This window comes from Nestor notabilis, unplaced genomic scaffold, assembly GCF_000696875.1.
Source record: "Nestor notabilis isolate BGI_N333 unplaced genomic scaffold, ASM69687v1 scaffold14715, whole genome shotgun sequence".
Classification (NCBI taxonomy): domain Eukaryota; kingdom Metazoa; phylum Chordata; class Aves; order Psittaciformes; family Psittacidae; genus Nestor; species Nestor notabilis.
In genome coordinates, this window is record NW_009929877.1 from 4877 (window position 1) to 31730 (window position 26854).

At 40.4% G+C, this 26854-nt stretch overlaps 1 protein-coding gene across 1 annotated transcript in view; it reads left to right on the forward strand.

The window, feature by feature from the left end:
• GALNT12 (polypeptide N-acetylgalactosaminyltransferase 12) overlaps positions 1-26854 on the forward strand; it is a gene marked incomplete at its 5' end in the record, with an annotated part of 32327 nt that overhangs the window by 3442 nt on the left and 2031 nt on the right. Inside the window, 6 exons of the mRNA XM_010015184.1 lie at positions 923-1108; positions 3349-3466; positions 10065-10241; positions 12824-12955; positions 19555-19668; positions 26277-26432. Coding sequence (XP_010013486.1) covers positions 923-1108; positions 3349-3466; positions 10065-10241; positions 12824-12955; positions 19555-19668; positions 26277-26432 — 883 coding nt within the window. The remainder of the gene's footprint in view (positions 1-922; positions 1109-3348; positions 3467-10064; positions 10242-12823; positions 12956-19554; positions 19669-26276; positions 26433-26854) is intronic.

Here is a 26854-nt window from a genome sequence, read left to right on the forward strand (position 1 = left end):
AGTGATTTAGGAGAACTTAGTTTGAGCTTGCGTGCGTGAAGTTGATCTCTCCTACTATTGGGGGCGGCCTTCCTAGAGGTTGAGGTGAAAGCAAAGGATCCCACTGGTTTTGTAAGGGCAAATGCTTTTGGAAAGGAATCCAGAAAACCCTGCATGGTGTTGAGAAATGGGAGGAAGGGGTTTATGTCCTTGCACAAGTAGGCCTGCAGGAAATGTTACCAGCTTTGATGTATCCTTAGTGTGATAAAGATCTTAATTATCTTTAGATCAGCCTTGCTGATAGGTATGTTATTGTGCAGCACTATCTTGTTTCTCCTTTTTATCACGTATGTTGCCAGGGTCTCTGGAGGTGTCCTTCATATATGTTTCACTGTTGGAGATCTAATTCCCATGTTGCGTGGCTTTTTGTTTAAGCTCATGGCTTCTTTTTGTGTTACTGTTGTAGTGTTCAGTATAACTTTTTGCAGATGATCACAGCTACAAGAACAGCCATGACTTTAATGGCCAAGAGGCTAGCTAACTGTTCATCCTTGCAGAACTATACAATCATGCTGCTCTCTTAATATCTTAATCGCAGCTGCCTGTACAAAACAAAATAGACATTTTTGTCGAGAATGTGGTGCTGGCAGTGGCAGCCAAGCCAGATGCTGAATGTGTTATCTCAAGCCATCTGGCATACCTTGCTTCCACTGTCCAGGAAGATTGATGCTTGCCAGGTGCCTACAGCTGAGTCCATCCTGATGCATCCTCAGCAAGAAATTGGTGGTTATTCTGGTAGCCATTATTTCCTTGTATTGCAGCATGAACTGTAAAGGAGTTAAAACTTCCTGTTTGGTATTTAAGTGTTCTCTGTTCTTGACAGGTAGAATTTTTGAGATAAGTTTCTAATGGAAGTCACTCTTTTCTTTTAAAACCATACTAGGATTGCGGAGGAAGAATCGGCTGTCGTCTGCCCTGTTATTGATGTTATTGACTGGAATACATTTGAGTACTTGGGAAATGCTGGTGAGCCACAGATTGGTGGATTTGACTGGAGGCTGGTCTTCACTTGGCATAGTATCCCTGAAAGAGAACAGAAGCAGAGGAAGTCCAAGACCGATGTGATCAGGTTGATTTTTATACATCTTATGACGCTGAATGTCGCAAGTGTTCTTGATTTCACTTGGAAATGTCAGGTGCTGAAAAATGTTTGAGAAATGAGCATATTACTAAAAATGACATATTTTTAGTTCCCTCCCCCTTTTCCCTTTTTTTTTTCTTTTCTTCCCCAAAATAGCTCCTGCTTACCATGCTTCTGGAAAAATATTTCTCTGAAAGCTGAAATTCCTCTGCAATCTTCCATATAGAATCCTTATTGCACAAGTAGCCTCTTGGCTCCTGCAGACAAACTCCGATGGGGAAAGGTTGTAACATACTAACTAATACTGAAGGATGTTCCCTGTGGAAAGCAAAGAGACCGATTTTTGTAAAAAATGTATCGTGGGCGATGATGAAAAGAGACAAAACTCATCAACTAGTAAGGAGGCAAAAGTAGTTTTGAAGACTTTATCTGTGCTGTAGTAATAGTGGCAGTTCCTTGAGCTCTTTTCAAAGGTGAACTAGCTTGCCAGTTCTTTATCGAGATCAAATGATACAGTTCTACCCACCATTGTGTCTATGAAGGGCCCAGGAGCTCACACAGATGTCTTTTTTGTGGGTTTTAGTTTTGTTTGAAGACAAGTTGTAGTCAGTCAATATCATTTGTCAATCCATGCTGTCTTTTTAGGAGAGGTAAGGTAAGAGTACAAACAATGCATCTGGAAAATGTGCACTGTAGACAAAATCCTGATAGCTGAGGATTGCTGTATTCAGCAGTGTATTCTAAGAAATTAAGCAGGTGTTTGGCATTTTTAACATCATGATTTTGTTAGTCCTTGCTTTTATTTATAATAATCTTATGGACTACAACAAATACAGAATGATTAATTTTTCTCAGTCTTCTCTGGGTTGACTGTGATAATAAACTTTCACAAATACTAATGAAATTATCCTCAACTGAGGTTTTTTTTTTCAGTTGGAAAAGTGAGGCAGTAATTTAATTCTCCTCAGCATATATTAGTCTACATGCTCCTTAAAAAAAGTTTCCAAATAGAGTAAATGTTTTTAAAGCCTTTGGTATAAATATGATGCTTTTATTCTCCGTGACAAGAAGAATTATCTTTGACATGCCAAGGGGAAAAGGATGAGGGATACATCTTCATGGTTAGCCCAAGGAGTGTGAGCTCAGCAAGTGTCTGGAGAAAGAAGCAGTGCTGAGAGTGGTGTCACGGACAGGTATGTTTGGAAAGATGGGATCTGGAGTGAGGCAGAAGAGCTTCACTGGTTATGGAGTTTGGGTTTTTTCCTTCTGTCTCACCTCATCTCATTCCATTCTTTGGAACAACATATGACAGTGTAAGACAGTGTTGCTTCAAAAAGTTGGCTGGTAAAATTAGTTTTGACAGATTAAGAGTAACTGATCACTGCACCTAGAATTTGTTAATATTTACCTCAACAGCAATTCAGTAAAATGCATAAAGTGTCAGATGAATTTAGTTCCAACCAGCAGTATATGCTTGACACATTAAAGAGGGTAATTTTCTAAGACTGCAAACAATTAGGGACAATACTGAACAAATACAAGTTTATGTATATATGCACATACTACCCTATTGAAAGCATATCCCTTAAGTATGCTGTTGCTCTGGGCTTTTTGATGTCTGATGAGAACCTGGTCTTGACTCCTGATTTTTTTTCTTTTTTCCCCTCCCCAGAACAAAACAATACAGATGGGCAGATCTTCTTAGAAAGAAAGAAAAATCTCTTTAGGGATTATATTTACTTAATTCTGCTTAATTGATGTCTAAGAGGTTTTCTACTTGATGTTAATGGGATCAAGAAAGTTGTTACTAGTTACTAAAGCACAAATATTTGTTTACTTATCACTTAAGTAGAATATATAAGGATATTGCACTTAGAATTTCAGACCTGACTCGTACAATTCTGCCACAAAAAAAGTTTATGTTCTACTATGTGAAGTGAAGAGACTAGTCATTAATTGTCACTCACAAAGACACTGGGATTGCAAAAATTCGTATTAACACAGTGTTTATCTTCTCTGATTTCATTGTTTCAGATAAAATTTTTTACCGCAAAATTAAATTTAAATGGCCTAATGGTAACCTATTGATAGCTGATCATAGTTACTTTGTGTCCAGCAAAGACTGAGAAAATGGAAAATAAAAATATACTGTATTTTTTGTCTGTTGCATTGGTTTGTTAATTGTTTTGCTTTTCTATTCTATTCAGAGTTACTATTCTCTTTTGTAGGTCTCCAACCATGGCAGGTGGATTATTTTCTGTGAGCAAGAAGTACTTTGATTATCTTGGTTCATATGACACAGGAATGGAAGTCTGGGGAGGAGAAAACCTTGAATTCTCATTCAGGGTAAGTGGCTCAACTGAAAGGTTTTGTTGTGGGTTTGGTGGTTTGTTTTTTTTTTTTTCCCCCCTGAGAATAAACTCGAGCTTCTTATTTCTTTCTTCACGCTCTTTTTACTTCGTGAGATAGCTGTAATGTAAGCAAGTGTTAAGAAGAGAGTATTTTGGGAGATACTTATATGAATCTTTTCCTTGTTCCCACATTTTGTAGCTGTTTTTCCTTCCCAATAGCCATTTAAAAACAATTTTTAAAAACATGTCTTTGTTTTGAACACCAGCATAAGATGTAAGTAGTTGTGTGGTATTAGCAGATGTAGTTTACATTCTGTGGCTTGAAGAGGATCATTGGAAAGAAATGTGTATAATTCTCTAATGTGACTCGTGACTCTCACTGTGATTGATGGGAGTGAGCAGGAGGCAGCGGGTGGCAGTTACCAGTGGGGCAGGACAAGCCAGTCCCTGCACTTCTTTAAGGCATTTTTCTCTTTCGCTTCAGGAAAGGTTTGTATAAAGGCTACAAAAGGTGATGGGGAAAATCTCCAGGAACTGTAGAGCTGTACCCCACTGGAGGGTGGACCCGTGCTCAGGGGTGAGGCAGGTTCATCTCTTTGTTTTGGTTTTTTACCAGGTGACACCAGATTTCAGAGCAAAATATAGTATTTTAATGTTACAAACCCACTTTCTTGAGAAAGGAGGCATCAGCAGGCTGTCTCACTTGATGTCTGCCTGTTAACTAGAGAAGCATGGAGTCTTCCTGGCTGCTGTTCCTGTCTCCTGCTGCCTGTAGTATAGAAATCTGAGCAAAGAGGGCACAAAAATAAGGAAAGAAAAGGATAAAGGAGGATAAGCACAGACCTAGAGTTGACATGGCTTCTGTCTGAAGGGGTGTTTCTCAGATGGAATTGCTGTTTGATCTGAATTTATGACCACCTCCTTTCTCACATAGGGAAGTGTTTCTGGCCTGTAAGTCCAAATGCACAGCGTATCCAGCTCCGTTGGGTCTGTGACCTTCTGAATCAGGAGTCACCCAGCTATCCCCAGTTCTGGTGTAGCCTGCATTGATGTGTTTGTTGCAGCGGGTCCCCTCTTTCTACTGGAAGGGATTTCTTTTTTGTGGGATATTTTCTCAGTCACAGGGTCAGGATCTGTGAAATAGCTCTTGATTAAATTATTGTTATGCCTCCTTTTGAGAGGCTGCTCAGGGAGCCAGGAGTAGCAATAGATCAGTCTCATACTTGGGAGCCCAAAGAAGCTGTGCTCATCATCAGTCGCAACCCACGGTAGGTTAAGCTGGAAAGCAGCCTGGCGGTGCATGCCATCCCTGTTTTTCTTGCTTACTGAAGGACTGGAAGGGGTGATGACAATGAGGGAGTCACACATTTGGGTACAGATGCTTACTGACCTGGGGCTTGCTGTGTTTCTCTGGTTTCTCAGGTATGACACCCTGTAGTAGAAAACTAAACAGAGACAGGAGACTGCCAGTTTAGCAGCAACCTACCTCAGAAAGCATGATGTTATCTCCCACAAATATAGCATAACAGGAGCAAGCATGTTGGATGTGTGCACCTCCTGAGCAAGACTGGCTCTTTCAGGCTCTCGTTTGTGTCTGCTATTGCAGGTGCAAACAGACCAAGCACCCATGAGGTGGAGAGGATGCTGCTTTTGAAAGTGGTACTACATAGAATCATAGATGCATACATGTTCTGCCTCAGCAGAAATGTGCACCAATGCAGAAATTTCTCCCAAAGCAGCAAGCTTGGAAACAACAACAGCCACAGTTGATAGAATTAGGCATCACAAGATCTGCTTCACGTTTCTGAAAAGCCTGCAGTCTTCTGTGAACCAGGAGGGGTTAGGGTAGCACTGCTCCAGATGGCAGTGGTTCTCCGCTGGGATGGGTGGATGGAAAGGTCGTTTTTTGCAAGGAGCTTTCTACAGCTTCTTGTAGAAAGCCTTGAAGATGGCCCTCTCTGCATCGAGTTCTTGGCTTTCTGCTTTTTGGGAGACCAAGGCTTGCAGACAGGACAAGTCTGACCCTGCCCTGTATGACATGGAGTGCCCCTCCACTGGCTGCTGCTTTAGACCTAAGCTACCATTATCCATTGACCTCTACCAGGCTCGGACAGCAAGTCTCATTTTTGATGTCACTGGTTCCCCTGAACCAGATGTCTGACCCTTTGGGGAGAGCAGCATGTATGACCAGTGCCTTTACTCCTTCAGCATGGAGAAATGTGGTCTTCTTGTGAGCCTGCCTGCTGTGCAGGACAGGCACAAAAAGAGCAGCAGCAGAGTCCCCAGCACACTGTGAGGTGTGCATAAGCACGCTGTCATGCCCCACAGGGGCTGACCACATGGCACATGGGTGCTCCAGCCCGGGGTCTCAGGACAGTCCTCCAGCCTCCACAGGCATGCAGTGTGCTGTGCACCAGGCTGAGAGTGGGAAGATGGCTCGTGAGGGCTGGGAGAAGTGCTCAAACAAGGAAGTTGAGAGACTGGTGTGGGGTGCCTGCAAGCTGCAGGCGCATCGAGCTACTCTTCTAAGAGGCCAAGACTTTTGCAATGCAATGGCCAGTGAACGTGCCTGGGTGTCTTAATTCTAGTAGTGCAGGTTGCCAGTAGAATGTGGGCATTGTACACAGCATGCCACCTTCTGTTTGATAGAGAGCCCCTGTACTTGCACTTCCTGCAGTGAGGATTTTGGTGGAAGAGAGCAGAATGCAGTGGTGTTGCTTAATTGCATTCTTCTGGCTGCTCACAGTGCTCAAGAAGGTCAAGAGGGATAAATCAGTGTTAATTCTGTTGTTTCTAGACCTACCAGACCTGAAAATTAGGAGCAGGTGTACTAAAAACCACTGTAAATTATTGTTCTTCATGTCTCTGAGAACACCACCCTCTCCTGATGATATGAAAGGACTTTTCCTCAAGCCTCTCCGTCTCATACTTCAGTTATTCTAAACTGAAGAAATTCTCTGTGGTTTTGAGAGGTGCAACAAGGACACAGCTTCAGCTAAAAGCATGATGACTAAGAGAGATGGAAGCTGCTTGCTGAATGCAGGATCAAGTCAATGTGCCTTGATTTCGGATTGCTTAATGCTATTAGGCTAGATAAAATTTCACTTCATGAGCATAATGGGCATTGAAATGTCTCCTTCTGAGGGATGCAAAACATGCCCTTTCATCTTTTCCCTCCTGTACATGGAGTGTGTGGGGGGAAAGCTGCAACCAGGTTCTCCCACTCTGCTTTTATTGCTGCTAGTGTTACTGTAATGACTGCAATGTAAGTTTGTTTCTGGGGACAGACACTTGATACCCCTGTGGTCTGTCCTTCAACCCACCATCACAGCATGAGAGAAAACCATGCATGTGCAAAAAGAGAAAGTTATTTACTGATAAGTAAATTTCATAGCCCATGAGCCTGGATCATATGCTTCCAGTTGCCTCAGGTCATCTTTTTTCTGGTATTTTGGTTCTGCTTCCTTCTGTCTGGATCTGGAAATCTGTCTTGTGGTGGGAGCATCCAGGATGGGTTTGAGTGGCTGGGGAGGCCCCTCTGCCCACCCAGCTCCCAGCAGATCAGGTGTGAGCACTATGCCCAGCAGGGATCAGCCAGCAGCCAGCCAGCCAAATTGCAGCAGAGATGGGGATCCCAAGGCGAGACCTGAACACTGAATGTAGCTTTTCATAATGCCACCGTCTGTCTCTGAAAAGAAAAAACATCAATAGTTGGAATGCATTCAGATGAAAGTGAAAGTAAAAAGGAATGTCACCTTGATTTCTTGTTACTGTGAAGACAAAAAAGTACACTTTTACAATGAGAGCTGCAAGGTAGCCAGACCTAGTAAAGAAACACATTTGCATGCACATGAGCATGCAAGTATACATGAAATCTAATGTGCTTCTCTGTTACAGAAGATTGAAATCGTTTTAGGGGAGAATCTTCTTTAGAGTCACTTACTTAGCGTTTAGTGATCAACTTTAGTTTCTCTATTGAATTCCTTGCTTTATTTTAAGGCTGTTAATTTGTACCTGATCTTAGATAGAGGCCAAATGTTTTCCATTAAAATAAAAGTAAACCTTTATAGGAATTATTTAGCTGAAAGAGATGTAGTGTTTTGGGGTGTGGGGTTTTTTTGTTTGTTTGTTTTTTCTTGGGTTGTTTTTTTTTTTTGGTAATAGGAAGATGAGTGGTCTTGAACTGTTTTAATGAAAGAAGCAGAATTAAATAAGCATTGCTTAGCAACCTACAGTTATATTGTAGAGAAATTTAGAATTTTAATTAATGAAAATTCAGCTGTTGTGGAATTCTCTTCTTGCCAGCAATTTAACAGGGGTATGGTTAGCCTGTATTACTCCATTTAAATCAGACTTTATCACAGAAGAGTAGAAGAATGTGCTTTCTTAACTTACATTTTTACTTTGGCAATCTTCATGGTCTTTCTGTTCCTCATATCCTTGCGTGATAAATTTCAACTCCAAATGAAGTAACATTGGGTATAGAAATAATAATGTAAGAAAGCTATTATTTTGAAACAAATCTCAAAAAAGGAGGTCTTAAAGTGGAAGTAGATAGCTGGTTTCATATCATCTTTCAAAATGGTAGTAGTTTAACTTACATGTGACAATATGCAGATTGTTTAGAAGAACAATACACAAATCTGTATTTCTTGTATAACTCCTTTAATCATCTTCCAGTTCAAATGACAAATACACTGTTTCCCTAAAAAGCATCAAAAAAAGAAGAGAGAAACCTTACCTGAAAAGCAAGAAATTAAAATTTTAAATCCAGGAAGTAAAGATTATCCAGTGATCTCTAGAGTTGAATAAAGAATTTTCCTATACTTTTAAGGAAGTGGTTTGTTTAAAAAGTAAATAGATGTATTAGAGTGGTTACAGTTTTGTAGTTAAGCCACAGTATTGTGTCACGCGTGAAGTTATGATGTCATTATCCAAACCAAATCAGTGGAGATGTTAGCTGATTTCTAAATTAAGCAATTGGAGAGAAATCATGAGTAACTTAAAAAGTGCCTTCATTTGTAGTGACTTTCTAGATCCCTGAAAGTTGTGGGAGAGAAAAGTCCTATCACTCATCTCTTGTCATTGTTAGGTAGAGAAGTTTTATAGCTTCTCCTCATAGCTTTCATTCTCACTGTGTTTATTTGAATAACATGTAATTAAAAATGTATGCATTATACAAGAAGGTTGTCAAACCTCTACCCTTTAACCATATCCCAGCTAATTTCCTTTGTCCTCCAGCTACAAAGTAAAGATGAGGTGCCACTTATGCATGGTTGAATACACAAGTTGAATTAGCTTGCTGGAAGTGCCACTTCTCAAAAATCTGCTATGGAAAGTCTGTTGAAGCTACTGGTGATGGTTTGTTCAAGAGTAGTGACATGTCCTGCCTTTCCTCCCATCTGACTAAATGTCAGAAACCGTGTTTCGGGCAGCCTTCAGAAACAAGGTGTTTGCCGCATTGTGATCGCACATGGTATTACATAGGAAATACCTAGCTGTGCTTTCCTTTCCTTACATCAACCTTGAGATCAGAATGGCTGATGGGAAAGTATAGGTGTATAAATGAACTGCCAAAAATCTGTGGCTTTGAAGAGAGAAGAGTATAATTACAAAAATTTGTAGAGTGCTGAGGCTAATGTATTCACTCAGTGGTCATTTATGGGCTTTTTGTACAATTTCCTTGACCTTTGGAGCCAGAGGCATGAGGATGAGGACAAGGACAGAGCAAGTTCTGCCAATTCCCCATTCAGGTTCAAGTATTTTCCTTGACAGCAAGTAGGAATATTGCTTTAAATAGGGGAGGTTGTTACACTATTGCTGGTTGGACCACCATGAATTAGTTAAAGAATTTGGGGCTTTTTCTCTTCATGTGTTAGGTCTTGGTTTCCTTTCCCAGCTTTCCAATGGAAAAGGTTAGTTTTATTTTATGACCAGGTACCTATGCCTCTCTTCTGAATAGCGCACGTAGAAATGGGAACACAACTTACCATTCTCCAATGCTATGACAACCTTACCCTGTTTTCCCAGTAGAATATGGGTGGAGATTTCTGGCAAGAAATCAGTTACTGGTCATCAGTTTCTTTCTGGCAAGAAATCAGTTACTGGTCATCAGTTTCTTTCTGGCAAGAAATCAGTTACTGGTCATCAGTTTCTTTCTAAGGCTGCTATTTACATGGTTGATTTGGACAAGAATCCTGCCTCTCACCTTTTTCCTGTTCTTTGTTTGTTTGCTTGTTTGTTTAAATAAGGCCTGTGTAACTTGAATTGTAGACCACAGACCTGCAGAAATATTGTGGACCATTTCTTACCATGCCTTCAGAGAAAATAAAGCTAAGAAAGCAATAATTGAACCCCCTATAAAACCAGAGATGGATTTATCTCCTCGTTACTCCCAGTGATTTGCTCTGAGTTCACAAGGATGTGATTTTATCCAGATTATTCATCAAATGAGACACAAAATTATTGTCTGTGTTGCTTATAATATGCTGTGATATTCTTGGGGTGTTATCCTTACAAAGGCTTATTGTTACTTTATCGTTCTGCTTGTGAAGATTCAAAGTAACGATGCACAATGTCAATTCTTTGCTCAGATATGGCAGTGTGGAGGAAGTCTCGAGATCCACCCGTGCTCCCATGTAGGTCATGTTTTCCCCAAGCAAGCTCCATACTCACGGTCCAAAGCTCTGGCAAACAGTGTGCGTGCAGCTGAAGTGTGGATGGATGAATATAAAGAACTTTATTACCACCGAAACCCACATGCTCATCTGGTGAGTCAAGTTCCTTGTCCTTAGAATGTCAGTAGAATTTGTTTTCAGTGAAATAACAATTAAGCTAATATTTAACATTAAGTGCTTGTTATGTTTGGTTCTTACTTCTTCTGAAACTTTTTCCCAAGTATAAAGTAAGTGTATGTATAGCAATATAGAAAAAAGGCGGAAATTCTGTAAGCCTAGAAGGCAGCCAAAACTGTGTCAATATTAGATGAATGAATGAACAAGTGAAGGAATAAAGTTAAGCAAGGTGACCCAGGTAAGGTGGAGCTGTTTAGTCTAAAATGTGCACTTCTGTGAAACAGCTCATACAGGAGTCTATCAATAAAGAATTACAGAAGAGACACAATTAATGAACGTTAATCATCAAGTGTGAATGAACAGTAGATCTTTAAGTGAACAGCATGGTAATAATCTTCAGCAGTATTACTTGTGATAATTGTAAAACTTTGGACTGATATAAGACAAAATGGATTTTCCTTTTTGATTTACTGCTGCACGATGTTTAATTTAAAAAAAAATCCCAATAAAATCAATATTGCAAAGATTAAATTAATTAAAGTCAGTCCTGGGAACTCAGATGAACATGTCCCTAATAAAATGTCTGAAGTATCAGTTCTGTTGGTTTTGGTTTTGTGGGGTTTTTTTTGGTTTGGTTTTTTTTTTAAGTTAATATTTTTATTGTCTATGAGGAAGAAAATACAAGATCGTTTCTATGCAAAATTTTTCAGGACATAAATACTATGAAAATTGAGTAGGTCAAAACAGTAAAGCAGTGTGTAAATTCATAGCTATGATGTATTTATCATGAGTGGCCTGTAGGCTGGAAGATGATAACATGAAAATATCCTCACAATGTCTAGAAATGACTTAAATGAACCTCTGGCACAGAGTTCAAAATTCAGGCCTAAAAGAAATAATTCTCTGCTGTTCCTTTTTTCTGGAGGTGCTTAATCTCCCCGGGCACTTCTTGCTTTCTGGTTTTGTGCATGGGACGAACTGCCCAGCAATGGGTGGGCTACTGGGCACCCACCTCTGTCTGTGATGGAGCAGAGCTTAGGGACCAGACAGGAGTACAGGGAGCCCCCCACATGTTTGGGTGGTCTACCCCAATAGATGTGCTGGGGGGAAAAAATGCTTTTGAAACCATTAGGCTTTTAAATGATGTGCTGGAGGACACTGGGGAAGCTGGATTTGGTTAGCTTCTGTCTTGTGTTCCTTTGGATTAAACTGGGTAATTAGATTATTATAGTCCATGCATTTGTAATAATTGTTTTACTTTAACATCATAAAAGCCATTTAGGTTTTATTATTAGTGTCTGACTCTATGAGAAATATGGGGTTTGTATATCTGAAGACAGGAGCTCACAGGCAATGCCAGCCTGATTCTGCTTGTCACGTACAATGAGAAAACAGCAATAAACGCTGACAGTTTTTCTTGTAAAGTTCTGGGCATCTAATGTCTGCGATGACAGAACTTTAAAGGATATTTGTGTCTTAGTATTGGAAATTATGCATATTGGCTTCTTGTAACACTGTGTATGGGAGCTGAGACTAGTGTGGGTTTTTTTGCACATATCAAAAGCTGCCAGTGATGCACTCTGGTTTCCATAATACTCTATGCACCAATTGTTGCAGTGGTTGAGTTCAGACCCTTTTACTTCATCTAATCCAAATAGTCAGTTCCACGGCATAATGAAAAAATGATTGATGCTATGGCTGCAGAATTTGGTTCCATAAAGTTTTGCTTCAAGATTAATGTTCAGACCTCAGAGCTAATACGTCATGCTCTTTGTTTATTTTTTGTTTCCAGTGTGTTTCCACTGATATTTTCACATCTTTGAGAAATGCAAATATATATGTGGTTTGATGAACGAGTGTATCAAATGACCTATAAAAATCTGGGGGCTGCAAACAGTATCTCATGCCTGACTGTCTGAAGTCCCTAGTGAATATGAAGACAGATTTTTGAAGACAGACGTGAAAAGATGTGAACTCTGATCCAATCTGTAGACAGTGAAAGGTCTGCCATTGAAAGCTTTTCTCTGGAGTTTTAAGACTTCATACTCCCCGCCCACCAAAACCATGAAGTTCTAAGGAAACATTAGCAGATTTTATAAATTTCATCAGTTAATTGTAAAACTGTCGGTACAGGTAATTTGCAAATGGATGGTGTAATAGTTTAAAATTCTCAAGATTCATTCACTGCTTTTGAGATTTTCAATTACCCAGCTAAAGGGAGTTTTATTTTCAAATACATCATCTCAGTTCCCAGAAATCTGTATTCAAGGACTTCCTTACTTGCAGATTTGAGGAGTTTTCTCAGACAAACTGTCCTCTAGAATATTTTAAAAGCTTTATGTGCACTGTTCCAATTCTTTTTTGTCAACATTTAACAAATGTAAGGATAATGAAATCAAATCCAGCACCCAAACATGGGGATTTTTCCTGGCTAAAAGTCCTACTCATCACTTTAGCATACGGTTCCTAATAATGTATAGAGATAATTTAAAAGAGAGCATCTGTTCTGGTTGGGGTTATTTTTAATCGTTTTCTTCTTTTTCTTTTTTTTCTTTCAGGAACCATATGGAGATGTGACAGAAAGGAGACTCCTTCGAGAGAAGCTGAAATGTAAGGACTTCAAATGGTTCTTGGAGAATGTGTACCCAGAGCTTCATGTACCTGAGGACAGACCAGGCTTCTTTGGAATGGTACGTGGCTGCTGAGAAGCGGCCTCCTTGCAGTTCTCTGAGCTCTTCTACTGACTCATTGTCAAGGTATCCTTATGTTAAAATCAGTTTGGGATCTTGGTCAAATTCAGTTGAAATTGGTAGGTTTTAAAATGTGGTTTCTATAAGAATCTTTGTTATAGGAAGTGCTATTCATGAAGGAGTTCTGTGAGAAGGGAGAAGAACAGGTAACATGGCCATGAATTGCACCTTCCAATTGACGTTTTGAGGGTGTTAAAGGCAACAAAAGATGACTTTTTTAATTTATTGAAACACTGAAGTGTTTCATTTTTTAGTTGTTGACTTGAAAATAGAATCAGAATCAACTAGGTTGGAAAAGACCTTTAAGATCATTAAGTCCAATCTTTACCCCAGCACTGCCAGTTCTACCACTAAACCATAACACTGAGGGCCTCATCTACACGATTTTTGAACACTTCCAGGAATGGTGATTCCATCACTTCCAGTAGAAAGTATGTACTTTGAAACACATATTTGCACATTTTGTCTGATGAAAATTATGATGGGAGAGGGAGCTGGTGCTGTGTGCTCACAGATCATACAGGATTCTTCATGTCGAAACCAACATGAAAATTTTTAATGTGGAGGTCACTTTAGACCAGTACACGTTCACAAGCAGTTTTCATTGGTTCAATATCAGAATCCTCTTCTCCTTTTTTAAGAGTTGACAACTTTCTATGCTATTTGCAGCTTACAAATAAATATAAACTAGCTCCATGTATATCACATTTCTGTAATCTCATTTGAAAGGGATGAAGGCAGAGATGATGCAGCAAATACCCGCTTGTCTGAAAAATGAGTAGATATCTGCTGCGTGTCTTATTAGCAAGACAAGACTGCACCTTTCTGCCAGGCAAAGCTGTATAAAATGCCTTCCTGATTACCAATGCTGCATTGATTTAGAAGTACTTTTGCTGGTAACTCGATCACTCTGCAGATCTAGCTAGGCTGCATTCCCACACTGCTACATCTCATCCAGCCTGTGTCACAACAGTCTTGTCTTGCTGCCATCTGCGCTTCAATTACTCAGTCTCTGCTGGATCTCCTTCAGTGGAGGAAAAAACCTGATCACTGTGGGTGTACAAAACATACAAGAACCAAGTCTCCACACAGTCTTCCTTAATAGCTTTGTTACTTGTTAAACGGAAAAGATCCTAATGTGGAAATGCTGCAGTTTTCCATAGAGAACAGTTTTTCCCATGGGGAGCTGTAGAAGCTCCCTTGGGGAGTGCATCAGCTGGCAGCAAAGCCCTTGGGGGCCTCCGAGAGAGTAGCCACCCTCCTCCATTTGTCTTGGAGATTGTACTTAAGTTGGTGTCTCTGTGTTGTCACTGGCATCGAAGGTAATATCCGCCACTACTCACGTACTTTGAGTGGACCCCAGTACAACACTGGTTCGTTTTTAGTTGTTCTGTGCTGGATCGCTAACTGACAAAGTCAGTGACAGCTGAAGCAATAAGATGTGGACGCTTACCTTCCCCAAGCATTTCAGTAACTTTATCCTCCCCTCCACTTCCATTCTTTGCCCTCTCAAACAAAGCCGAGACTGGTGGCAGTGACATTGCTTCAACCCCCTCAGGGGGGAAGGGATTTGTGCGGTTTCTTTCGTGATTTAACTGCACGTGTCATCCTCGGCAAAGGTGTTGACAATACCTAGAAATAATAATTCTTGTTCAGTGCTTCTTGAGGTATCTGTGGTGTAATATGGGTATGCTCTGTGTACTTCTCTAAAATCAGTCCTTAAATGCTGGCATCTAGTTGTGAGCAGAATAAGAATACACTTTTTTCAGGAAGAATTTAAAATGCAATTAAAGTACAGTTATACTCTAACAAAGTGACAGTGCAAAAATGACACCTAGTGATTCAACTGTTTTGTGGATATTGAGTCCCATCTGCTAACTTCAGTGAATCATTGATCATGTTCTTTATTCCTGCTTTAGCTGTGTAGTGCTTTTCTGGTTCACAAAAATACTGTGTTTAAAAGCGTTGGCTTTGCTAACAGCACAGCTTAGTGTGAGGTTATTCAGTTGTTCAAAGAGATTGCAAAGGAATATGGGGATTTCTCCCTCCCTTGAAGATGTTTACACTGAAGTTAAAAAACTTTCTAAGGTTACTGAAAGGTCAGCCATATGTTATTGAAATAAATGCAGGAGTTATTAAGCAGCATTCAGTGCCATGCACTGACAAATAGATGCTTGTGTTAATTTTATTCAAACGTACCAAATTTTTAATATTTTTGCCCAAACTATGATTGCAATTCTTATAAACTGTCTGAGGCCTAGAAATGAGGGAAGTGCCTTCTAACTTGTCCATGGGCTCCATGCAGCTTTGGAACTTTGTGTGGGACATGAACTAGACATTTTGACTTGAATTTATTTGGGGGGCAGGAGGGAATGAAGCTGGTGTGCACTTAGTGGGTTAAAATATTGAGATGCTGGCATTTCTGGAAAGGCTGAAACAACTAAATCCTTTTAAGGTTCTTGTGCAGAGCATTAATGTCTCTTTCTTTCTGGCATAGCACCTATTTGGCTATCCTAGAGCATGTACTTACCAGTGAAGTGTATACTGTACTTCTGCTGCAGCTGCTGTGAAATCTTGACTTGAATCCCAGGCCTGTGCAGATTGCCCACCCTAATAGCCTAGACTAGGTCTGCTTAGAAATCTTAGCTGCCATGGGATGAAATGGGATGGGATGGTGCAGGCACCTCAAGGAAAAACTTTGAGCCATCTTGTGTGTTTAATATTAGTACTGTGACATTGCTGCATCGTGCAAGTAGGTGAGAATAGAGGAACTGGGCAGCTCTGTGATCTTTTCATGTTGGTGAATGTAGAAATGCATGGCTGCAAAGCAAGAGTTCAATAGCCAGGGTTCCTCTCCCCTCATACTAAGTATTGGTGGCATATCTGAGAATAAACATTATGGTCAGTCAGTGAATTTAGTTTTGAACTTGGCATCCAGATGGCTTTAAAAAGACAGCATTGACACAAAAATCAGGATTTTACCTCTCCTTTTCTGTAAGTTTTATCATTTGGCAGTGACACTGTGTTATGGTCAGATTTGAGAAGTTGTAAGCCTTTAAAACTATAAATAATGTTGTTTTGCTCTGATGTGAGAGAATTTTGTAAATTATCTAAACAACACATGATATATATGGACAAGCTTACAGAAGAGGTCTTCATTGTGTGGCTTAAGTTATATAATCAAGAAGACTGTTGCATGTCTAGTATTACAAGTCCTCAGAGGTATCACGCTCCAAACCACCCTCCTCTGGCGTATACCTCTAAAACTGTGTTATAATACAATTTCTTCTATACCACTTGGGATTGAATTGGTACCTAGTAGTATGGCTGACTAGACCTGGAGGGAGATCTGATGGCCATCACAGGAAAATATGCACCACTCTGTTAGCTGTTCAGCCTCTGGAAGCTTGAGAGAGATCTTTTTAAAGGAAGTGGGAGAAGTTCAAGTGTTCGATACTGATCTCAAGTGAACACAGCATCACTTGAGACATGTGCTTGTATGTTCTTGAGTCTCCCAGGGAAATCTGGACTTGCTGGAGTGAACAACTGGATTCCAATAGCAGTGTCTCATCATTTTGATGCCTTCAAAGGGTCTTAGTCATCAACACTGTATACACATTTCAGCATTGCGTTTAAGAAGTTAACAGAAATCTGAGGATATTCATTAATTTTTTTTTTTAATTCAAAAAAGCACTACATGAAACTAGCATACACTCAGAAGAATCATCCCCTGTGACTGCTCAGATTACCTTTGAGGTGAAAGCTTATGCCTGGTCAGTACCATGAAGCTGTTTGCTTGCTGCAAATTCATATCTTGCTGCGTCCCACAGTATCGTCTGCCCATTCCACTAATGCACTAATGCACCAATGCCACTGTGGTGAAATAAACAGGATTCTGATCTATTTTGTGGATGAAAAGAAAGGCTGGCTGTGCTCCACTGACTGTACTTATCAACTAATGTAATGAAGTTTTAATGTAAAAAATCTGTTGTTGATGTGTTGCTTACAGTTGCATGAAATAGATTTTATCTTTAAAATAACCCAAAAACCAGATTGATACCTGTACTCTGTCAATATATGCAAGTGTGCAGATGTTAGGAAACAACAGGTTTAAATTTCTCCAAGCAGTAAGGGGTAGAGGTCTGAGGTGAATATCTCAGTAGCTGATGTTTATTACCTGTCCCAGCCTGCAAATGGAGTGGTAACTCGATGGCACTGTAGAGTACACCTACAATGCTTCAACAGGAGCCAAGTGTTGTATAAAGATGCAGCCAGTAATCCTGCATGGGTAGAACTTTTTAGAACTGAGCTATGTGTTTTAATGGCAAGGTGATCAACATTTTTTCTTGCTTCTGTTTCTCTAATGCAGCATTCTGCAAAAGAATTAAGGTAAGTCACAGAGAAAATTTTGTTCTTATTGCATGATGTGTTTATGGTGGATATGGGAACAAAGATAGCTTCAGAAATGAATGGATGATTACTGTTTTGATAGAGCTGTTGCACATAAAAGGAACTTAAACTGCGTTCTCATTTAACAAGAGAAAAACACTACTTTCACAGATTCTCTCATACTTTTTTTCTGCCTAGGAAGAGAGGGCGGATTTTATTTTTATTTTTTTTGCATAAATGGTGCTGTGATCAGATTTGAAAATCTTTATCATTTCAGATCAGGTCATCTAAAAGCTTAGTATGGACTATTCCCACAAATTGTCTTGAATATCTATTAGGCTTCCTGATGAAGCGTGGGTATAGAAGAACATCTATTGATGTCTGATAAACTAAAAGAACCAGGTTGAGATATGGGCTGTGTATGTTTAGGAATATGTCTGCACGTTCTTGATGTCAAATGTAGAAATGTGAGAAGCTTATTGTTTGGTTTCTGTAGTTCCACAGGAGTGTTAAAAATCATCCCTGAAAGACACTTTCCTTTCTTGTTTTAGGAAGTGTGGTTCTTGCCTAGTGTTATGAAAGTAAACAAAAGGTCATCTTCTGACAGCTCAAGGAGGGGTGCGGCAGCCTAGTGTGTTCCCATCAAACCAAGCAGTGCTTTCAGTAGAAAGGGTTCCCAGGGTGGTTCTTTTGCTTCTGGTAAAGTAAGGATGTACTTTATCAAACACCAGATTCACATGTTGGTTTATCCTGTACTGAAAAGTTCCACCAAATGCTAGTGGAAACATCTCCAGAGAGGAATTAAGAAGCAAAGCCTCTAAGGGAAGGGCTTCACTCCTACATTTATACACTTGGCTCTGACAGGAAAGCCTCGCAGCCTCAGCAGCCCTGCAAGGGGCCCCAAGTCTTTGGTGGTCCTCCCAAGCCCCTCTGTATTACTGTTGCCTTGGGCCAGCAGCCCAGGCATGCAGAGCACTGAGAGCTCCGCTGTCGTTTAGCAGAGTGGAAAGAAGACTACAGTTAGCAATAAAAACAGAGGTTGGGAAAGCAAAATATATGTAGAACAGAAATATTTATTTTTCCAACTTGTGGGGTTTGCTCTGTGGTGGGTTTGGGTCCTACAGGGTTTGTCTTGTTTGTTTGGTTTTAGCCTTCTGCAGTCCCTTCGTGTCCATCCATTCTCCCCATTGAGAACTGAGGATGCAATTATCATGACTAGGGAAGAGCAGTGAAATTACACCTTGCTGAGCTAACGCTTCTGAAATTTACTGTGCTTATTCGTTTTGTCTGTGATATAATTACACTCAGTACCGGGGGCATTCAGCTTGAACTTATGCTTACAGAACCTCTTTTGCTTTGTGTAATTTTAAATTCGGTTAAGTGGCTAATACTAGGAGTCAGTAATTGTTATGGCATTGTTTAACTTATTTTCAGTTACTTTTGCCTCCTGACTACTTAAATGCAAGTCCCTGTTAATTAGCCTGATGTTTTTAAAATCAGGTAGCTTAATATTTTAGAATTTAGTCTAAAAGTTATGCACCCCTTGTGTCAGAGATAGCAACACTGGTAAAGAATATTTAATGTCATGTGTAGTGTCTGTCTCCAGAGATGTATCTTACCCACTTTGAGATGTAAGATACTGTTCTTAAAATCGGTCTTAAAATCTGTCTGCTTGTTCAACCTCAAGGGGGTACTGGAGTCCTTTTGAGAACAAATCCTTGTAATGTCTCCCATTTGTCAAACTCGGAAAAGTATGTAGTCTTCTTAACAAAAACTGAACAAGTACATCTGGGGAGGTGGGGGGGTGAGGACATGGCTCACTTTTCTGTTCCCTGTGAGTTGCTGGATTGTTGGATTTCGGCACAGCTTTTCATAGTTCCTACCTACTTCATTTGCAAATACACAGGAACACGGTGTCATTCCTATGGGAAGCCTGGCTGCTTCAATGTCCAAAGTCAAGATGGTCCCAATAGTTTTATTTCACATTGATCAGAGAGATGTTTCCATTGGATCCATGTGATCTATTCCAGTTAATTTGCACTAGCTCTAGGATATAAACCTCACAGCCCAGCAGGATGGGTGTAAAGTGACTACAGCTTATTTTCCTTACTTTAGTTTAATACTTTAAAATATTCTTTTGTTTTGATTAGCTGAAGAATAGAGGAATGGCAAACTTCTGTTTTGATTATAACCCTACAAATGAACATCAAGTAACCGGACACAGGATCATACTGTACCCATGTCATGGCATGGGACAAAATCAGGTAAGATTTATGTTTTACTTTCATTTTGACTAACACTGTTGTAATGTAAAAAAGTATAGTATAGGCATTGCAGTAGTGCTGAGAGAATATGTTGCCACAATGAGGTAATTTTAGATCTAATTTTGATTCTTGCACTGAATGCTTGTAATTTTGATGTATCTCCAGGTCAGATTTTCTTCATTCTGAAGATGTGTCTACCCAGATGAGGGAACTCATGCATACCTTAATTATGTGTTTCCACAAAGCTCATTAGCAGTAGTTCATAGCACAGCAGTGCAGCTGTAGTGCTTATTAGGCCAGTGTTTGCTCACCTCCAGCTGGCCTTGGGCAGACCAGCACATCTCTGAGCTTTTTTCTGTCCATGTCTACAAAGCCCTTAATGGTATTGCAAACCTTACCTAGTTCTGCCTGTGTCAGTCATCATGTCTTTTCCTGTTCGTGCTTGTCTCAACTGTGCAAGTGGTTTTGGACAGCATCTTCTCCTGAACTCCACCCTGGAGAAGTATCATCTTGGGCTGGGGCTCCAGAATCCTGGGGGACAGGGATGCCCTCTGGCACTTTCATTGTTCTTTTCTTGGTTTTAACTTCTGAAGCTGAAAATGCTTGCTGTTGCCTTTCTCCATGCTGATTGAAAGTGTATGTGTTAGTGGTTAGTTATGATACCCATAAAGCTCTTTTCATAATGCCATGGTAAAAGTGTTTATGGGCACCATGTGCCACTGTAGAGTTGCTGTTTTGCATGGTTTTGAGTGGCCGCTTTTTAGAATTAAGGGTTGGCGGTTTGTGGCATGTAACATGTACTTCCCTATCTAGCTTTATTTTTGGCTTCTAACCCAGATTAGACTATATGGCATGCTTCTAGTGGGGAGGGTTGGAGAAATAGCTAGGGTCTTGAGGGTAAGTATGTAACACTGTAACAGCTTGGGTGGCTTTACTCGTTGGGATTTTTTTTTTAAGGAAAATTAACCCAAACATTTAGTTAGGAAAGGAAAAACAAGTTTGGGAAAGAACCAGAGATGTGGCAGATTAAGCAGTGTATCTGTTATCTTTCTGAACCTTGCTTTATAAATATATACAAGCTTGAGGAGTGGAAAGCAAATCTGTATTAAGAAAGAAGCTTCTAATATGAATTGCATTTTAAATGACAAAAGGAAAAAGTCTGAACACTGTGCTTTGGATCTTAGAAGGAAATAGATTTGATATTGGTAGCAAGTTTGTTGCCTTAAGAACTAGCAACAAACTTTGCTATTTTTTAGTATTATGTATTAGTTTATGTCTTAACTTTCTTAATGTTTCTACCCTGAAGACCAAGATGCAGAGCAGGGCAGGCAGAGAATCTTGCATCATAAAAGCCGAAGGATCTCGGTACTGACAGATGTATGTATGTCAAGCACACCAAGTCACCCCACCCCATTTTACTCTTCCAGTTCAGCTCCATACACAAGTTAAGTACACGTGTATGCACCTATATAGAAGATAAATTGATAATCAGACAACTGAGTTAAGCCACTTCCTTATGAGGAAGAGTTGACTGCTTTTGTAGATGAAGAAGTATTTCAAGTATGGGATTACATACTCACACACAATCACACACAAAAGGTACTTCTAGATTTTTTTTTCCTTGTATTATAGATTACAGAGAGAAGAGGGGTTGAATCTCTTTGTATTTTTCTGAGAAAAACAGTTTATTTAAATTTTATCCCTTTCACAAAGTAAAAATACATAGGACAAAAGATGAAAGCAAAAGACCAGTGAACTGAGAGATGAATTGTCATGAGATGACACTTTTACAGTTATCCTTTGTTTAGCTAGCACTGAAAGATTAACTGAATTTGCTGCAAAGATACCACATTACTGGATATTAATGCACTGATGTCCCCGCTGATGGTGCGGCGCACCTGCGGTAGCAGCACGGGTCTGAGCGCACCGATGCTGTGGGAGCGGTGCAATTAGCGCTCCCTCTGCTGGCATCCCGGCAGCAGGAGAAATGGAGAAACCGCCTGACTGCAATATAAACTCTTGAAAGAGAATAGGAGATGACACGAGAGAATTGCAGAGCCTGAGGAGGGAAGGCCAAACACAGGAAACGGGAAAAAGGCATAGAGGGCTGAAAGGAGCCAGGGAAAGGGCGCCAAGGTGACACAGGAAGACAAGGAGGGAGCATGAAACAAGCAGAATCACTGGGGACCCTTTTAGTGGAAAGGGACAGAGATACTGGTTGGCAAATGGGGGCATGAGTAGGGGTGACAGGTAGTAGTTGCAAGACAAGTGGATGGCAGGAAGAACTGCAGGTATGGGAATAGAGGAAGGCTAAAATAAGACAAGGCATAGAAGCTCAAGTGAGATAGGAAATGGGAGTTAGGGTTGCTGAATTTGCACCTTCTTTTTCTAGCTCACAAATAGCCATGAAACCTACCAGCAGGACATTTCTCTCTATTATTTCCTTCCTGGCCCCCACCTTTTGACAGTCGTTTTGCAAAGGTAGGAGGCTGCTTCTGGTGATGTGAATTCTTTAGCTCTGTTGGCAGGTGACAGTGGTAGGATTGAAACAGTCAAATGTCCCACATGTACCTCCACCGCTGTCAGATGATGGAAGTGGTTGTGACCAGGTTGGTCATCTTCAAGTTATGTTAAGATGAGCAGGGCACTTCAGAATTTCACAGGTGTTTGCTGACAGCAGGTAGCCCTTAACTTCTGTTTCATCTTTGGAAGGGTATCTGCCATCCTAATGCCAAGCTCTTCTGCCTGCTCTCCTCCAGTCTGCTGTCATCACTCATTACCTATATACAGCTCTATACCTTACAAAGCTTCCATGTAGTCCCCTGTCCAGCAGCATGTATCAGAGACAGCTGCAGTTTCTTCACTCCATGCTATTTAACACTTCCTTTTCCATGCTGACTGCCTCACAGTCTATTTCTAGTACTGTCTCTGTCTCTTCTCTCACTTATTCTTCCCCCCAGTTACTACCCACACTAGGTCATGTTTTGCTCCTTTTCACATGCCTTTCTTCTTTCCTAGCTAGCTCCTATTATGAATCCTCTAGTCTTCTTCTCATCCCTTCTTCTCGTTGCAGAGTTGTTCCACGATTCATCACTTTCTTCCTCAAATAGTATTCCCTGCTGCACATTCACACTGGTATGAAGGAATGACATGTATTCTCCAGAGTACAGCTCAGTGAAGTTATTATCAAAAAACATCGTGATAGGATTTAACATTAATGAAGGTTAACTTGATCAGACATATGTGCCTTACACTCCAGTACACCCATCCTCTGGCATGATGTGCTAGTGGCAGGTGGCTGTGTATGTAGGGACAACTGCAAAAGCTCTTTTCACTGGAAGCAATTCTCCACTTAAAGTGACCTCTGAATATCTGTGTGCACTGTGCTGAGAGGAGAGAGCTCTGTGCTCTTGATTATTTATAAAGTCCAGCACCTGCTCCCATTTTATGTCTCAGTAACTAAAACCACTCTCAGAAAACTAAGGTCCCTGGTAATTTGTTGCTATTTTTCCTTGAATCCATGGCCTAAGTGAGACTATTCCTTCCAGTCCTTTTGAGTTGCCATTGTGTAAGGATTTGTTATGAAAGTAGGTTGTTTAAAATTAGCGAGTTCATTATTGCAAGAAGATGAGGATACAACTGCTGTGGTAGGACCTGTGTGTATATGGAAAGGAGACAGAAAATACACAAAACACTGGCTATTTGGTGCTTGCACCTCAGGCCGCTGACGTTTTGTGGAATTGTCTGACCCTAGTAAATGAGAATGAAGGCTTTGAAATTCAACACCAATAAAGCCCATTGCCCTTCCTGGTATGGCTGGCAAACAGTATGAAGGGCACCCACATATGATGGCAGGAAGCTGATATGATGTGGTAAGGGGATGGGAAACCACTGAGCAGTCTGCTTTGTCTGGCAGTACCTCCTCCAATATTCCCATTTTCAGCTGATAGATTTGAGGCAAATAGGGAGAGGCAAATGAAGAACTTAGCAAAGCCCTTGGGTTTTCTGTGAAAGTGGTATCAGACCTGGTAACCTCTCTGCTGGTTGTACCCATCAAGTGCAAAATTCTTCATATGTGCAGAAGAGCAGTATCCAGGCACAGAGAAAGATGAGAGTGGGTCACACAGTTTGGTGAGGTAGCTGAAATCTGCCTCCATTCCTTGTACTGCAGAGCACTGATGCAGCTGGGGCATATCCCATAGGTCACCCAGAAGCAATAGGGACGAGGAAAAAGGCCTCATGAAGTTTCCCAGTAGCACTTCCCTTAAGTCTGCTGGTTCTCTGAAGCAAAGAAATGCTGTAAAGCTACTAGTTGCTGAGCCATGGATGAGTTTGAAAATGCTTCGCTTCTGTCCACAGAACCAACTGGGCAAGGAAAGGGCACTAAAGAACGCTTTATCTTTTGAGGACAAAGAAATCTATCTCATGTATTACTGGAGTTTCAAAAAGCCTGAAGTATTTATTTCATTTGAAGAAGTGTAGGTTAAAGAACCGTATAATGTTCATTGGGCAAGGAGGCAGGAGTCCTTGGTTCCTAATGATACAACCCTAATCCTTAATGTTATTCAGAAATAACATTATTATTATTGTTATTATAACATTAATGTTATCCAGAAATAACCATTTTACTTGCTCTTCTACTCCAAAATCTGGTGCAAGTCCTTCAGAGGCCGTTCAGTAAAGCTGTCAGTAGTAAGGAACACTCTGTCCTAGTAGCTGGTCTGTCTACTCTTGATGCATCTGGTGCAATCAGCATCTTAAAGGCTTTCACTGATACTGAATGCAAATTGCTAAAAAGAGTTATTATATCTAATAAATCTACTAATGAGCAAGGCTCTACATGTGGCCTTGTAAAAGTGGCAGCTGTAAAAAAGTGTCCATCCAGACACAAACGAGCAGGATTGAAGCTTTTTTTTTATTCACAAGTTGTGAGTGCCTTTATAGCTCACTGTGGTGCCTGAAGTAGTAGGCTTTCCATGTGCCAGTCAGATACTGAACATGGGAACCAAGCCTGAAGGCCAGGGAATAACCCCTGCCAATTAGGGTAAATAATAATAATATTGGGCCAATATTCTCACAGTTGACTTCTCTTGATGATGAGACATTTCTGGCATAAAGCAAATGTCACGAAGGCAGTGCAGCCTACATCATAGAACAGGTCCTAGCAGGAGGTTACAAGGTGAAATCAGAGCCTCCTGGGTGAAGCTGCTTTCCTGAAACACTCACTTCCCTTTGTGGCATACCACAAATGAATGGTGGCAAACAGGTTAATTATAGGGGGTCAGTCACTTGCACCACAGCCAAAAAAAAAAAACCTGTGATGCAGTGGGCAGCATTGGTCTGAGTATGGCTGCGACAGCCAACTCGGCAGAGAAATTCCTGATTGTGTTAAAAGAAGGGGCAGATTTCACGAAACGACTACCATCGCATGGTCTGAACAGAGCTCTTACACCTGGAAGTGGATGACTGCAGACTTTGTAATCACACAGTTCTGTTTACATTAAAACTCCATTTCTAGTTTGTCTTTCAAGGTTAATTAGCCTTGGTGGTTGCTAAGGATGGTTTTGCACTAAGTTCAAGTACACACAGTATTTCTGAATTGGCATAGCCCCCTTCACAAAGCCTTACAGTCTATTTCTGCAGGGGTGAAACAAAACAGAAGAGGATTCCTTCTGTCCCTCATCCTTCTATCGATTTCCCTTAATGCACCTATACTATTGGTAACAAGCAATTTTCTGATGTGTATAAAACTCTCCTCTACTCTACTGAGTATAATCTAAATTGGATCTAAACACACATCCGTGCACTATAGCCATTTAAATTATTTACAAGCATGCTAAATACAAACAACTCTCAGGCCCTGCCGCTCTTTAATGAGGTACAAAATTTGGCATATGTCCACGATAAATATAAAAATTTAGGGAAGTCTTCAACCATGATTGCTGCAGAAGCCAAAATGCTTTAGAGCGTGTTCAGAACACCTTTGTAGAATATTGTGCATCAAGCAAAGCTAGTGAATTGTCTTTAATAAAGTTTGTGTTTAAAAGCAACTGTAGCTGATTTGCTTCAAATAATATCTTAAAATGTTATATAATAAAACGCTTATCACCCTGCCTCTTTTAATTGCAAATTACTTTGTAATTGGAAATGAACCTTGACCAAACTGCTATGAACTATGCAGTGAGCAACTCCTTAATTAAAAGTAGCATTGTTTTGCAACAAATGAATTAAGAAGGCAAAATGTCAGGCTATAAGCTGTTTTCTGTCCTATTTTTAAGTGTTATCTAGAATGCGCAAGTAGAATATTACAGTCACATTTTGTAAGTCCTTTAATGCTGGAACGTCTGTTTTCCAGGGCATTCATTCAGCAATTCATACATTTTAAGTGCTACCAGAAAAAAGCAGTGCTGTGCTAAGATAGATTTTCTGTAAAATAGTTAGCAAATGGCAGAAGTTGAGGCTCCTTGAATATTTTTGGCAGAATTCCTCTTCACAGTGGCAACTTTAATATGTGAACTTAATTACAGTATCTTAGTATAGCCTCCTTATAAATACTTTGTTGTGTACGTATGATATGACTCTTGACCTTTGCTTCTTTTGGGTTGTAGTTTTTCGAGTACACATCCCATAATGAAATACGTTACAACACCCGACAGCCAGAAGTCTGTGCAGCACTTGATTCGGGGACTGACTACTTGACTATGTATTTGTGTCAGGAAAATGTCCACAATATTCCTGAAAACCAGAAGTTTGTTTTCAGAGAGGTAAGTGTGCCTGCTTGGGTTTAGGTTTGGGGTTTCTGGAAGTAGTTGAAAGGAGAATTGTTGAGTTTCTCTTTCTCTTACTGCCTACACATCATGCAGGCCACAACATCAATATAGATCTATGGGAGAAATATGCTATCTTTCTTATAATATCTGAACACAGAAGGAGGGTAGCAGCAGTGTGCAGGTGAAGAGTATGCCAGCATAAAGAATAGGAAGATGAGAGAAAGGAAAGTGCACTTCTTCACCCCAAAGGAGTTGGGAATGTTGGCAGCGGTCTCTCTTTGCCCTGTCCACATCTGGTACTTTGTAGGCTGCTCAGTTCTCTTGATCTCATGCCTACTGACTTCTCTTGAGAACTCAGGAGAACTTATACCCCTTTCCCAGCCACTTTTGTGGCTGGGGGGGCCTTCCCTCTTTTT